At 40.3% G+C, this 14458-nt stretch overlaps 1 protein-coding gene across 3 annotated transcripts in view; it reads right to left on the bottom strand.

The window, feature by feature from the left end:
- Window positions 1–14458, bottom strand: part of FHOD3 (formin homology 2 domain containing 3) — a gene marked incomplete at its 3' end in the record, with an annotated part of 418667 nt that overhangs the window by 87953 nt on the left and 316256 nt on the right. The window contains exons 12-14 of one of the 3 annotated variants that reach the window (XM_081996645.1): window positions 11356–11457; window positions 8661–9038; window positions 5040–5165 (exon numbers count right to left, since the gene is read on the bottom strand). In XM_081996645.1, coding sequence (XP_081852771.1) covers window positions 5040–5165; window positions 8661–9038; window positions 11356–11457 — 606 coding nt within the window. The remainder of the gene's footprint in view (window positions 1–5039; window positions 5166–8660; window positions 9039–11355; window positions 11458–14458) is intronic. The other 2 variants (XM_081996646.1, XM_081996647.1) reach the window with 2 other exon arrangements.

Raw genomic sequence — 14458 nt, forward strand, 5'->3', positions numbered from 1 at the left:
ACGACCAAGCTATCCCTTCCTCATTGCGTTATTCCGAGTGAAAGATGTGCTTGGCATTTACCACAAGAAAAAATAGCCACGGCTTCTGGTCCGAGAGCCCAGAAGGACTTATTAAGACACACAGAAGATGGTAGAAGCAGAAAGAATAGAAAGCCAAGGAAAGAGGAGCTGTTCTTGGGACAGCAGCAGCTTTGTAGGCTGTCTAGTGGGTTTTGTTTCATAGGCGTCTTGTTTTTCCTTAGTGCTCAACAGCTGGAGCAACGTAACTCCAGAGTGCAGATTAGTGATAGATGGCTAATGAAAAAAAAGGAAAGACAAAAAGACAACCTGCCAAGAAACTTCATCTAGCAGCACCTCCCTGGTGTTGTCAATTACAGGGACCTTTAATTTTAGTACAAAATCTAACTGAAAAGTAGTTTAGCATTCTCAAGAATGTTTTGTTTTGTTTTGCTTTGCTTTTAAGAGCCACAAATTTGAAAAAAGCACCACATTGCCAGAAAATCATTGTTTCAGGCACCTGAAGAAGGAGTAAAACTCAAAAGAAGAGTACTTGCAGATTTTTGCTGTACTTCATGTTTACGTTTCAGGTATGGTGTTTAAAATGTCTTTAAAATTAGTGGAGAAAAAATCAGCTATAATCTAGTAATGCTAATCTCAGTGTCTGTGTGCACCTGTTGCAGAAATAAATGCTTGAAGGTACCCTTTCTTTAAAAGATGTATAAGAACACGGAGATGAATACTCAACATTCAAGGCTCTGCATCACGGAGGCCCAAGGTAATGTACTGCTGTAGAGCATAAAGCGAGTAAGAGGGAAAACAGATTACGGGATGTGAAACAGATTTCACCTTTCTTCAGTCTGGAAAAGTTGGAGAGTGCATCAAACAGGAATAATTTGCAAACACCATAGCAGGCCCCTACCAAGCTTGGAGATTTGGAAGAACTTCAGAGGAACCAGACAGAGGTGGAGACTAAGTTCACAATGACTGGCCAAGAGGATCCAGAAGTGGAGGACTGCAAGATGAACTTTCTGGCATTTGATTTAGCAGATAGAGGCAAAAGAATGGGGATCGTGAACTCCCTCCCCCTCAGCACACAGCGCCCTGAGAAGAAGGCTTTTCAAGCTAGGCTAACTGCACTACTGTTTGACTATCAAGCCCGGTGGGAACCGTCTCCTGGCAAAGGCATCAGAAGAAATCTACCTTGGCAAACACACCAGCAGGATCTTTTTCTGGCAATGGAATGAATTAAAGCCACTGCGGTATTCAGGACCTCTTGCCTTAAAAGTTCGACTCCTTCAGGGTCTCCTCTAACTATGGCCACTTCGCCACCAAAAACACACTATGAGGGGGTGTGAAGCTTTGCAAGTAATGAGTTTGCTGTCTAGCTACAGATTCCAGGCTGCAGCTTTCAATTTGAGTGACCATTTTGGATTCAGAGTCTGAGAAGGCAATCTTTGGCTAAGCAGAAATATCCTAGGTGTCAGCACAAGGCATGGAAATATAGAAGAGTCTTAGAACACCTTCTTCCCCCAAGCAAAGCGGCAACTCAGAGGTACAAAAAAATTCTTTTCTCCCTGGTGTGCTCCAGCTGTGCCTTGCTCTTCCCCTTTGTTACCAAGATTTATGACGTTAAGAAATCGAGACTGGTTTTTGTTTTTCTTCTTTACAAACTGGGGAGAGAGTTAATTGGCGATTTAAGTCATGAAGAGTGGGAGCAATATATTTATGGAGCAAAGCAGTCTTTGGCAGTTGAAAACAGGAGGACTTGGTTATATTTCTTACGCATGAGGAGCAACTTTCACAAGGAGAGAGATATGAAAGAACCAATATACCCTTTCTTCTCTCCCAATGAAGGGCTGAACAGAAAGTGCCCTGCAATTTGCCCTTCTTCAGTGGGACTCCCATGGCTGCAATATGCACTTCAGAAACACAGCTCTCCACAGGGGACCCAGAGAAATGAGAGAGAACAACAGTATTGCAAGAAGTTGGCAAAAGGCTGCAGCTGAATTTAGAAACCAAGAAACAGTCAACTAAGCCTTTTCTTGTGCTGTTCAATCAGAAATATATACATTATGTGGATTTCAAAGAACAAAATCTAGTTACTGTTGCACTGAATTATACTGCTGTTTTGGATTCCCTACTGATCTTAGCCAAAGAGGGTTTTAAAAGTATGAAAGTCAAAATGTCAACCACACTGCTGCTTTCCACCTAAGTTGTAGCTCTTGTTTACGTAAGCAAAATGCAGCCAAAGGTTTGAAAGGGCTGTTAGGGTAACTGAATGGAGCATGAATCATTTCACTGGGCACTGCTCTAAACGCTGCGTCTTCCTTCCTCCCCATTCTCAAAGGTCAGATAAACAGTACCAGGAACTGCATCTGAAGCTCTTCCCTGCATGACGAAGGACAGGGATCTTTCTGTGGAAGCTTCGGATAACTGTAATCATAAGCTGAAAGCAGAAAACTCACCTTGGAGCTAACCATAGATACACATCTGCTTCTTATCAAGTGTCTTCCTCTCCCCGCCTCATCTTTTGACTTTTTTTTTGCGTTTGACTCTACGTAAAATTTTACCGTCAGGAGGTAGGAAATAATGTTTACAGAATCTAAGGCAAACATCACTGATAGAAGACTGTGAAAACTACCACAATACCTTCCACTTCCTAATTAGCGCCAGCCATTGCGTCATGGATGACACAGCTTGCTCTCCAGTATGCAAAGTTCTAACCATCAATCTCTGCAACACGTGTCTTTTAGGAAAATGAAATCAAAGCAGGTTTCTGCCCTTCTTCAAAGCAGTCACACACCATTAGAGCCTGCTGTCACACCTCTGCTATGGCAGCGCACTCGAAAAGAAGACAACAATGCAAAATGGAATCTGAACCTGTAAATTTAATTATCTTCCAAGAAATAACTGCATCTATTCTGCAGGCAACACGCAGCTGTGGCATACACGTATTTTTCACGCTTCTTGGAGACTAACAGACAAAAAGCACCAGGCTGTGACGTCCATCAAATATAAAGATTCAGAAATCCTGGTAAGTTCTACTGTGAAGAGCAAGCTGCAAATTTACACAAGAGGAAAGAATGGTGAATGCAACCTGAAGGAAAGACAGCGATGCAACCAAGCGCCATGTTCAGACACTTAAAACATGTAAGAGAGATCTGATAGTTGAAGGCAGAGCACTTTCCAGTTTCACAGAGAAAAGCAGAACGAGGTGTAATGGCTGGAAGATGCTGCTACACAAACTGGCCTCAAAATATTAAATATTTTCCTAGCAGTGGCGATAAATACCGGAATGCCACTCGTAGACACATGAAGGCACAGGGGGCTTTCATGTACCTCCTGTGAGACCCGTCACAGGCCACAGCAGATGATGCCAGAGCTCCCCTCTGGCCTGACCCTCCATGAACCTGCGAATTTTACAGCTTCGTCCTGTGGGGCCAAGGCTCCAAACCAGCAATGCCCTTAGGCACGGGCTGCGACCAGAGCTCGCCTCCTTTGCTGGAGCAGGGCCAGCACGGTCAGCCTCTCGCAGGACAGGCCCAGCGACCTTTAGCCATCTCAGCATTTGACCACTTTGGGTTTTTTTTGCTGCAGTAGCAATCAGAAGCTTACAACAGCAGAGGCTTAGAAAGCTGAAACTTCAAAAGCAGCAGGATACCTTTAATTCTTGCTTATCTTGCGTCTATTTTACTGAGGTAAAAGGGGGTGACAATGCCGGTTTAGAGCTTTTTATTATGGTTTCACTCGGCAATAATTTAATTCAGATCAGGAAAGACAAATCGAGGCAAGTTACTCTAGGAAGATGAGCAAATGAAAAATGATGCCTTTCTCCAAAGATAAACTTAATGTAATTACTCACTTGAAAAAAAGGATTAAATCAATAACTCATGGCTAGAAATACATGCATGCTGGAAGAACTTAACCTGAATCATTCTGAGTAGTAGACTGGGAAAGATGTGAGGCATTAGGTAGGTTGAAACATATATACATACACACACAAACATATATACATACACACACAAACATATATACATGTATTTGTATACACATATAGAAATATTTTTAAAAATCATTAATAAAAATAAATTGGAATATAGAAAAAGGATCCGGAAAAAGCCTTCGGTTCACAAAAAAGGTGGGAGATGGAATATTTATGAATTAGAGGCTAGTCTGGCAAGAAGCAATCCAAAGCCCATCTGGCCTAATTGGAAATTATTTAATTATTTTATTTAATTAAATTATTTAACTAAATTAATTAAAACCATCTACCTCTCCTCCTTAGAATCAGCATGACGTCCTTGGAAGCTGTCATTTACCTTCAGGTTGTAACAGAAATTAACTGACAGTTAATTGCTGGTGGTCCAAATCTCTCACCAAGAAGAATTTCTTTCATGTATACATTACATTTTCCTACCTTTTTTCTTCCCCTAGTACCTTACATAATTCGAAACAGTATTTTGATTGTTCAATATACTGATTCTTTGTTGCTGGTGTGTTTTGTTAATTTTTCTTTTTTTTTGGTGAGTTGATAACTGGTAGATTAGTATGAGTTTTCAAGAAACGTTGTGCATAAAATATAATTAGATATATCATGTATTTTCAAGGAAGGACAAAATTATGGCCTAGGAAATTCTGAACTAAGCACCTTTCCAAGATTTTATAGTTGATTTAAGATGACAGAAGTGAAAATAGATGTCTGAATTTATTTTAAAAAATGGAAAGAAATAAAATGTTCTTTGATTCACCTTTTAATAATTAGAACAGCATACGTGTGAAGCAACTCTGTTTTATCCATTTAAGTGGAAGAAGAAACAGGATGAAAATACATCCATCCTTTAACAGGATTTAACAAGTCAAAGAAAGGCTTGAGAATGAGTGGGAAGTGAACCTGTCTAGATTTTCATACGCTCTCTTTCAAGCATTAGAAAAGATCTGGCTACGAGATACTTCTAGTACCCATTCAGAACAGCTTACACTTATCTCCTTCATCCTGTCTATAAAGGAATTGTTGTCAAAACACTGATTAATTTACAAACCTGTCAGGTTTGGCCTCTTGAGGCGGCGAGACAGTTGTCCCATAACGAGAAGTGGGTGTCGTAGGGGCACTCACACCAGAGTAAGGTCGCGGAGAAGAGTAAGAGCTGCTGCCATAGCTATTGTATCTGAAGCAATGGGAAGGAAAGTAGGAGAAAGGGAGAGACAGAAAGAATTCGTCAGCAAGCAGGCATGCAACAGTAAATCCTCTTGTTTAGGGGGTGGTGGTGATCCCATACCCCAGAACTTCTCAAACATCCACCTTCTGAAAATATAGCTCTAATCCCAGCTTCAAACTATGCTACATATCATGTCATTTTAATATCAACCATGTCATGGACATACTTGATTCAAACAGTGAGCTATTGGTATGGAAAATAATGTACATAAAGATTATGGAATGGTCTTCCCAAGTGACAACTCAGAGCAGGAGTACTTAAATCACTGCTCAGTTACTCAAATTTATTAGCTGTTTTAGGACCTGATACCCAGCCATCAGAAAAGGGCCCAAATCCATCCATGTCAGCAGTATTCATATCCAGTGAAATTAAGGAAAACAGCAGCATTCCCGAGACACGATCTGAACAGGGACATCCAAGATTTGCAAATGTTTGCATTATAAATGAAAAGCATCCACATTCTTTTCAGTTAAAGCAGGCCGTATTTTCTTTCCCCTCCCCCAACATAAGTCATTGTTTATGTGCCATTTCTTCCAGTGTCTGTAAAAAATCATCACCAGGGTTAAAAAGACATGCCTTGGGAAGCATGGCTTTAGGAATTCCTACCAGCCATTCCCTCCATTAAAAAGCCCCAAAACTTGCTTGACTTCAATGTGAGCTTGCTGATCAAAGAGAAATTGTTTCCAGGACTCCTGGAACAGCCATCTCCCCAAAGTCCCTTGTATCAAAGTTTTCATCCTCGCTCCTGTACTGAACGGCAACAGTAGTTGTGTTGCTTTGCTGTGCCTTTCAACCATACTTAACCAGCATGTCAAGGAGAGATACCCGACTTGGAAAAACGTTAACATTTCTATTCACAGATGATACCATTTTCCCACGTGGAAAGGGTATTGATGCTCCATAGGTGAACTATTCCAACTCATGAGGCCAACTCATCCAAGTGACAAAATTCACTTCAGGAAAACGGGCAACATCATTTTTCTTATTATAAGATATAATATATCCTCCTTCACCGCATCTTTTCTCTGCTGCTGCTTCTCCCACACACATCAGCACTCAGTAATTTCACTTAGCAATTTTATTTGAAAAGGCTGGTTGGTTTCCTTCAGCTCCATTTAGCACACTCAGCTAGTCATGCAAAATTTCACTCAGAGTTTCAAGCTTCATTCCTTCGGGTACAACAGCACTGCTGCCTGCCAACGCCCATGTTAAAATCAGAATAAATTTCAGTTAGGGGTTTTTATAGGGGAAGGGATCATCTTTTAGAGAACATGTCCCCTTCCCTCTTTGGCAACAATTCCAGGTTTTCGTTTTAGAAAACACCCCCTGCCTCCACCTATTTTTGAGACACCATGCTGACTTCCTAGGAACAGGGGAATAATTGTGGGAAAAAAATGCTAACATGAACGTTTCTGTGCTACAAAAAGAATTTTGCAGAATGGGAGATAATTGCTTTCCTGGCATTCCGGCCCTAGAAGAAAACTAACTAGAGATTGGAGACAGTGGCCCAGTGGAGGGCTGTGTAGCTGGGCAATGTGGGACTTCTCTGGTAGCACAGTCCTGGCATGGGTCTTCCCTCCAGCAAGTTCAGCTCAGAAAATGTTCTTCCTGTGCCCGTACTGAGTGAGCAACAAAAAAACTCTGTTGTCCTGAGAACAACTCATCTGGTGTGTTCCTAACACTAACAGAAATCTCCATTTCCATTTCAATCAACTGAAAGGACCCCTTCTTATCAACCATGATATTTGCTTTTCTTCTCTGCCCCGTGAAAAGGCTGACACAGCGCAGAATCCTTTTTCAGACCAAGGAATTTCAGTTAGTCCAAAGATAATGCTCATTAAAATGGAGAGAACACACCTTCTACAGACTCAGACCTACAAGCATTAACAAAACCAAATTCAGAGGGACTAGCCTGGCCAAGGCATCCCTATATATGAAATTTAGAGGGAGACAGAGATGCTGGAAGAGTAGCAAGGCAAAACCAGCACACCAGGTAAGTCTGTATCCTGTACACAATCCATTTTCCCTTCTTGTCTCACATACCAATGCAGATGCAATGGCCTTGTCCCAGAAGCCTTCACCCTGAAGAAACCCCAGACTTTTACATCTTTAATGAACATATTGCTGCCCAAATCGTGCAAGCTTTGCCCTCCTTTTTCTCCAAATAAACCCAGCACAATCCTTCCCCAAAATCAGACCCTTGATCCTATGTGGTAACTAGAAGCACAAGGATGGTCAGAGGTAAAAAAATCACTGCAAAAATGCTAAATATTGCAGGAACAGGAGGTATTTAGGAATCTACTCTCTAAAAAGCATAACTCTAACAGCAGCAGCAATAAGAGAGCAATAAATGAGTGTGAGAGGCCTAAGGGAAAATTGCACCAATGCAGGAAAACGTAAATTTAGAGGAATCCCAGTGTTTAAGCTGCAGGTAAGGAAAGAGATGTGAACTGAGTCCGCTGTCAACAGCCACTTGGATTTACAGGCTTTTTATCAAAATGAAAATGCAACAAAACCCACCCACCTATTACAAGAGAAATATTGAAAATTAAAGGGATCAAAGGAATCCAAGTATTTGTTCACATGCAGGAATTCAGAAGGACTGCTGGAGAAAGGAAGAAATAAATATGCTCACAATATTTGTGTATATTTTCAACAGCTAAATCAAACAACACTGAACACTGGGAAAGATAGCTAAAAATCATCAACTTCTTTTCAAGGTGATTCCCTAACATTGTTTTTAGTACTACCTATTGTCAATCTGTTTTACCTGAAAACAGATTGAGACAAAGCAGTTTCTTTTTGCTTTTAAATGGGTGGGGAAAAATAAAAATTAAAAACTAAGAGAAATGCATGAGGGACAATTGAGCTGACCAGATGACGTGGAGGGAAAACTGTCTGACTGCTATATTCTCTTTATAGGGTTTAATCTACTTTTCTTAACACAAGCACAAGTTGAAATTGCACATGACAGGGTTATGCACTGTAATCTACCAGCAAATTCGGGATTTGGCAGTTCAGTCTTTGAAGCTAGGTTTTCACCCCTGAATTTCAACTGCTGATCTGATCTCACTTGGTATAGCAGAGGTTTTATAGCAGAAAAGCTCCATCAATTGTTGTGAAATCATGTCTGCAAATTACATGGTTGTAAATGAGAGGAAAATGGTGATCCTTTCTGTGATCTCCCAAATCACAGGTTATTTACCTACTGCTGTGTAGAGGATACTTATTAACTATAGACCCTGAAGAGGAGTAAGATGAAATGAAGGCAACAAAGGCAAGGGGAGAATACCAATCAAATCAAAATACAGGCTTACAGGACTAAAACTAATACAGTATGTTCTGGAAATAATAGAACACAGAGAGTGCACTATTACTACTACAGAACTCCTAGAAGGTGTTATTCATTTATCTAAACATTAATGTCAACTGTATAAAATCTACCTGTTCTCCCTCATCACCTCTGCTTCCTTTTCTTTCACAGATGCTGGAGACTCTTCAAAGTCGTACGAGAAAAGGTGAAAAGGAGTATGTGGTACATAAGGTAGTTTCTCCACCGTTGGGGATGCCTTTGGAGTAATGGATGCTGATGAATTTTGGGAAGAGCTTAGCAATGCTGCCGCAGGTGAAGATGATGATGAAAGGACAGAATTATGATGAGAGACAGATGAGTCAGGCACAGAAGAGGAGCTGCTAGAAGAGCTCTTTGCTCTAGAGCAGAAGAGAGGCCTCTCAGCTGGAGAGATGGCACTGGAGATGGCTGAAGAATCAGAGCACCATGAAAGGTTTTCATTCACAGCCTCCCGCACACCTGGGACCGCACTGCAGAAGGAAAGCATCATGAGAAAGGGAAGGGAAGAGGAAGGAGAGATAAACAGGGAAAAGAGAGATCAATAGATCATACCACCTGTAGGAAAAAGAATGAAGTCTAGGAGAGTCAGACAAACAAAAACTTCCCAAATGTAGACAATGATTACCTTTTTTTTTTTAAAGTAAGGAAACCCACATCTTTGTATCCCAGTGGGATTCTTCTGGGGGTTGCAAATACTGAAGAGTGGAAGTGACTCAGCTTCAAGGAAAGCCCAAAGGCTTCGAAACTAATTTTCATGGACCTTTTCACAAACATTTTCTGAACAATTTTCAAGTATTTCAAGTTAGGTTGTAAGCAGAGCAGCACAAAGCAGTCTCAACACACTGTATGATGTGGTCTACAGAGTATAGATGCTTCAAGATACAATCTGCATGACTGCCTCCTGAAGGCCAGATATCTGATGATCATCCTCCCTGGTGATCTGATATTTTTACTGAAAACGCTCATCCACCAAGGACGAAAATAAAAAATACTCAATCAGCTCTGTTCTGCCAAAATTAAGGTTGAGAATAATTTCAAAAGCAAAGCTTTATCAGATCATTTGCCAGGTATGAAGGCACTAATTTCTCTGAGTGTCAGCATCCCATGTTGCTGTTAGATAGAGATGTTCAGAGTTGCACCGAGTGCAACAGAAAACACATCTGCTTTGCTCTAGTGAAGGCAGGTGTTGGTGAGTGACAGAAGCAGCAAGGCAGGTGAAAAGCCATGGGATCTGCACTCCCAGATAGCTGTTTTCACTAGTGTCTCCAGCATAAACACTGTGCGTGGGCTGTGGGCTGGATCACTTGGCAGGTGGCCGATTTCATTCTCCTGAGACCACATCTACAATCCACCTACAAGCATGCAAGGCATGGCCCTTATCTGAGTGTGGGTTTGGCGCAGAGTATGCAACAAAAATATAATACATATTATATATATTAGGATATTATGAATTTAATCATCAGGTATATACCAGGTAATTGTTGTCACAACAGAGGCAGAGTAGGCAATCTGGAAACCTTCGTCTAGTGCCCCAGCTGTGCATGACAGGAGTCATGGAAGCCAGGCTAGTCCTACCCGTCCTGACAGCATCTAACACCAGCGGTCAGGGTACAGATCACTTTTGTTATACCACAGTGACAGTGAAAGGAGGTATTTAGAAAAGTCATGGGACTATCACACAGGTATCTCTTATTATTGTATTATTTTAAACTATTATTAGGACCGAGGGCCAAAAAGCACCTCACGCCCTGCACATGGCTCTTCCTCATTTTTTTTTAAACAGTATTTTAGCATATTCACCTGATTTACTAATAACTTGTGTCTTAGCTTTGGCTTTTAAGAACTGGATTTGAGGAAATTATCACTTAATTTTGAAATTTCAGGCAGCCATTGGCAAGATTTGCAGACTGGAAGATATTAATAACAACAGTACAGTATTTTCTTTGGAATTTGCACATTAAACAGTTTCCTTTCTTCCTTCTCTGCTGTATAGCGTCTGCATGAATGTGGTTTATTTAAAAAAAAAATCCAATCTCATTTGCCGAGTTGCAAAGCCAAACAATTTAACCTAAATCAAATGGCTGTCTGGAAGAAAGAACGTATTTTCATTCCTCCAATTTATTAGGGTAAAGTTGCCAGATGCCAAATCTATATATCCCTCAGAAATAAGTGGAAAATTTTACATGAGAATATTATTTTGATAGGTGGTTTGTTTATATCCATATATACACAGATGGGCAGGTATGTAGAAAATGATGTATATCTATCAGCTTTGCCTCTAAGGAGTTCTTTCCTATTAAAACATGAACAAAATTCATAGAAATCATAGGCAGCATTCAACAAATGTCAATCTTCATACTGACAGATGTTGCTAATAAGGTTGTATCATGAAAATACAGATGAAAACCTAAGAAACCAAGCAACATCCTAACTCAGTGAAGCACTACAACATTTCACTATTGCCTTAACTAAAATGATAAACCTAAGCCATGCTTGAAGTTATGCTTTCTGCTAAATCTTTTAAGATTTGTGAGCGTTACTCATTTTGTACAAAGACAGTGAGTGCAGACAGTTCCTAGCGCATTGAGCCTACATAATTAAACATGTTGCCATTAACATACACACCAACAAAGAAAATTTAAAAATGCAAAAATATTTCCTTGGGGGGTGGCTTTAACAGGTGACCTAGGAATGTGAGTGAAAAGGTAGATGCTGCTGCACACTGTGCTGGTGAGTTCAAGCCAAAGGCAGAGGAAAAGGTGGAAGGACAACACCAAATCCCGGTACCTGGCTTTGACCTGCCTACTGGCCTCGTCCTCCCCCTCATCCTCAGTATTGGGCTCTGTGACTGGCTGTTCTTCTTCCTCTTCTTCATACTCTTCCTCCTCTCTGAGGTCAGACCAAGGAAGGAGGCATGCAGTGGGATGGAAAGAAAGAAGGTGGAAGAGAAAACATGGTGAGTCCCCGGAAAAAGAAATGCAATGAAGTTAGAAATGGAAGGAAAACACTGAGATGGGGGGAGTTACAGCACTAGACAAACAGCCACCTGAAACTTCTCGCTAAGTATGTGTTGGCACAAGGGTAGCTACCAATACAAAAATTTTATACTCTCCTCTATTTAGGTTTTTTACTGTTGATTTTTAAGACCCCAGAGATGCCATCTTTTCCCTCAAGCTTGGCTTTCCATTTGCTGCTGCCTCACCTGCAGAGGTATTAATGGAAAACATTCATGACAATACCAATGTTCAACTTGTTAGCCATTAAGCTGTGTCTGTTTGGCTTAAAGGACAATACACGCTGTGTTGGCATGGGACGGCTGGCACTGGACATCACACTTTCTGAATTAACACAAATAAAACATTCTTGTTAAGCAGCCGATAGCTCAACTGGAAAACAGAACAGGGTGAACCATTAAGTTAGAAATAACAGAGAGACCAAATCAGTTCAGGACTATTTGCAAATAGCAATATTTAAGTTATCGAATGCCAGTACATGAATTATTTCAGAAAAGAGTCATTAGTATGGTCAAAACAGGCTTTGGTTCAGCAGTAATTCTGGCAGAGGAGAATTGTCAGTCATGCATAAAGCCTCCATAACCTACAAACCACATAAGTAAAAAAGAAAACTATATTAAAGAAAACAAAAAAGGCTACATTGTCTGCCTCCTCTCCCTCCCATTTATGCCTTTCCTCCCCAAACCAACAGACTTGTGGAAGATTTAAAAAATATTCTCTCTTTGGATTTCTTTAATATTTGCAGTTGATCCAGTTCTCCACTTGATTTAATGATGAATACCATTTACTTTATGTTCCATGCAAAAAGTAAAACATACAAACAGTAATAAACTTTGTAAGACACTCATATTTCTCCCATTTTCCTGAAAGCTGGTTTTCTTTCCTCCAATTCTGAAGGGATGCTCTGTGCATTTTCTTCCATTTAGAATTAGTTCCCATGTCGTAAGAATAATGAATATTTACAATGTGAGATCATGAACTCATTGAGTGAAATGCAAAGGGTCAATCCAAAATTTGTTGCATTTCTGTGGAGTTAGTTATAGAATAATCAGGAAAATGGCAGCATGTGGAACTTTTCCAATACTCTGGCAAACATCTATAAGGTAGACACTTTCAACCGTTCCTAAGGTATCATAGTGACATAACCATCTCCTCATCTCCTTGTCTTCTCCACAAACATATATTTCCCCTATAGAGACACCCCTCGACTTCCACACACATATACATTGGCATACCAAAAAAAACCCCCAAACCCCAAAAAAGGAGTTGACCGGGGAGCACTCACATCGTCCCTTCTCCTTACTAGAGAGCAGCTCAACTCTAGCTTTGCTGTTACCCCCTGTGAAGGGCAAAGGTCTGCATTTGCCAGTCCTACAGCAATCACATTTGGGCAGTAACTCCTGAAGCTCTGTGAGATCACAGTTCTCTGATAAGAGCACAATGCATCCTATAATGCTGATAGCACTATTGCTAATACGAACAAGAGCGGCCTCGTTTTTACTATGTTTTAAGCACCATATTGATGACATCAAATTCCTTGCTCTCCTCAGCTGTCTCGAAATGCCCAAAATCGTAACAGAAATGCTGCTCAGGTATGGTGGATCTCCTAACTTTGAAAGGGTTCTTTGAGAGTTTATTCATTCACATGAGTGCATGGTAGTAAGGACAGGAGTTTATACAATATGGGTTGAACTGGGAACCACCAGAGCTGTATTTGCACTGAATGGAAAGAGAAGGTGAGAGGAAAAAAGCTTCCATAACCGAGAGGCTCATGGTTAAGGATCACCTCATAACACACGATCATCAGGCCCCTAAGCTAACATTTGCCAAGTGAGCAACACATCCTGTGTCTTTTCCTTGAGATCTCATAATTCTGTCTTGACATCTTGTGTTTATAACCCTGAACCTGCCATTTAAAGTCTGCACCTCACCCTGGAAGGACTAGTTGAGTGCAAAAAAATTCTTAAAAACAAACAGCTTTTAGAATTACAATAGAAATGTCCATATAAGCTCAAGTTAACAGCTGAAAAACAAACCAGGAAACGGAACTCTGATATCTCAATTTCCAGAGCCATCAATGACATATTTTCCATAAGCAGCGGCATTTACTTAAAGACATGATTAAAATAGAAATAGCTCTTCAAAATATATATATAAAAGATAGTTATGCTTAAAGGACCTTAGTTTTTTACACAGATGCTTCTTTCAGGTAAGCTGTGCAATACATCCACGTGCTGAAGGCTGTTTTAAAACAACAGGGAAATAATTTTATCTTTAAGTCAGTTACTAGACTGAAAACGATTATCACATAAAGACCAGTTTGGGACCTGTAAGGTTTTGGTTTCAGCCTACAGCCAGAGACACATGCCTGCCTACAATGAGAAACAGAACTTAGACCAGGAGGTGATGTGACCTACATAGAGGGGCTAAACATTCCCTCTTGAAGGGAATGTTTAGCCCGTCTTCCTTCATAATGGGTCATGAACTATTAATAATGTCACATGCAGGAAACACTTCTGTCTGCTGTAATGTTTATCTGCAATTTTGTTTAGGAAGTAAAAAGTCAAGAGCCCGCTCCTCAGATATTATGACTTGCTGTACTCGAAAGGAGCAGATCAAGAGTAACAGCCCCTTAATTTGTATATTATTTGAGAATATCATATTTAAAAAAAAAATATGCATGTACAGCAACCCTCTGTGGCACACTTGTTTTTACAGTTTATAATCAGGCCTTAACACTTCCCTAATGGGTACTGTTTCCAAGCTGAATATTTTGTTAGAAGTCAATCTCTTGATTGACTCAATAAATAATCTCTCAATTATTGCACATATACCTGAACTATGGATAATGAAAATGAAAACTGAATTAACAGGGT

Source organism: Phaethon aethereus (genome assembly GCF_964289735.1).
Source record: "Phaethon aethereus genome assembly, chromosome: 2".
NCBI lineage: Eukaryota > Metazoa > Chordata > Aves > Phaethontiformes > Phaethontidae > Phaethon > Phaethon aethereus.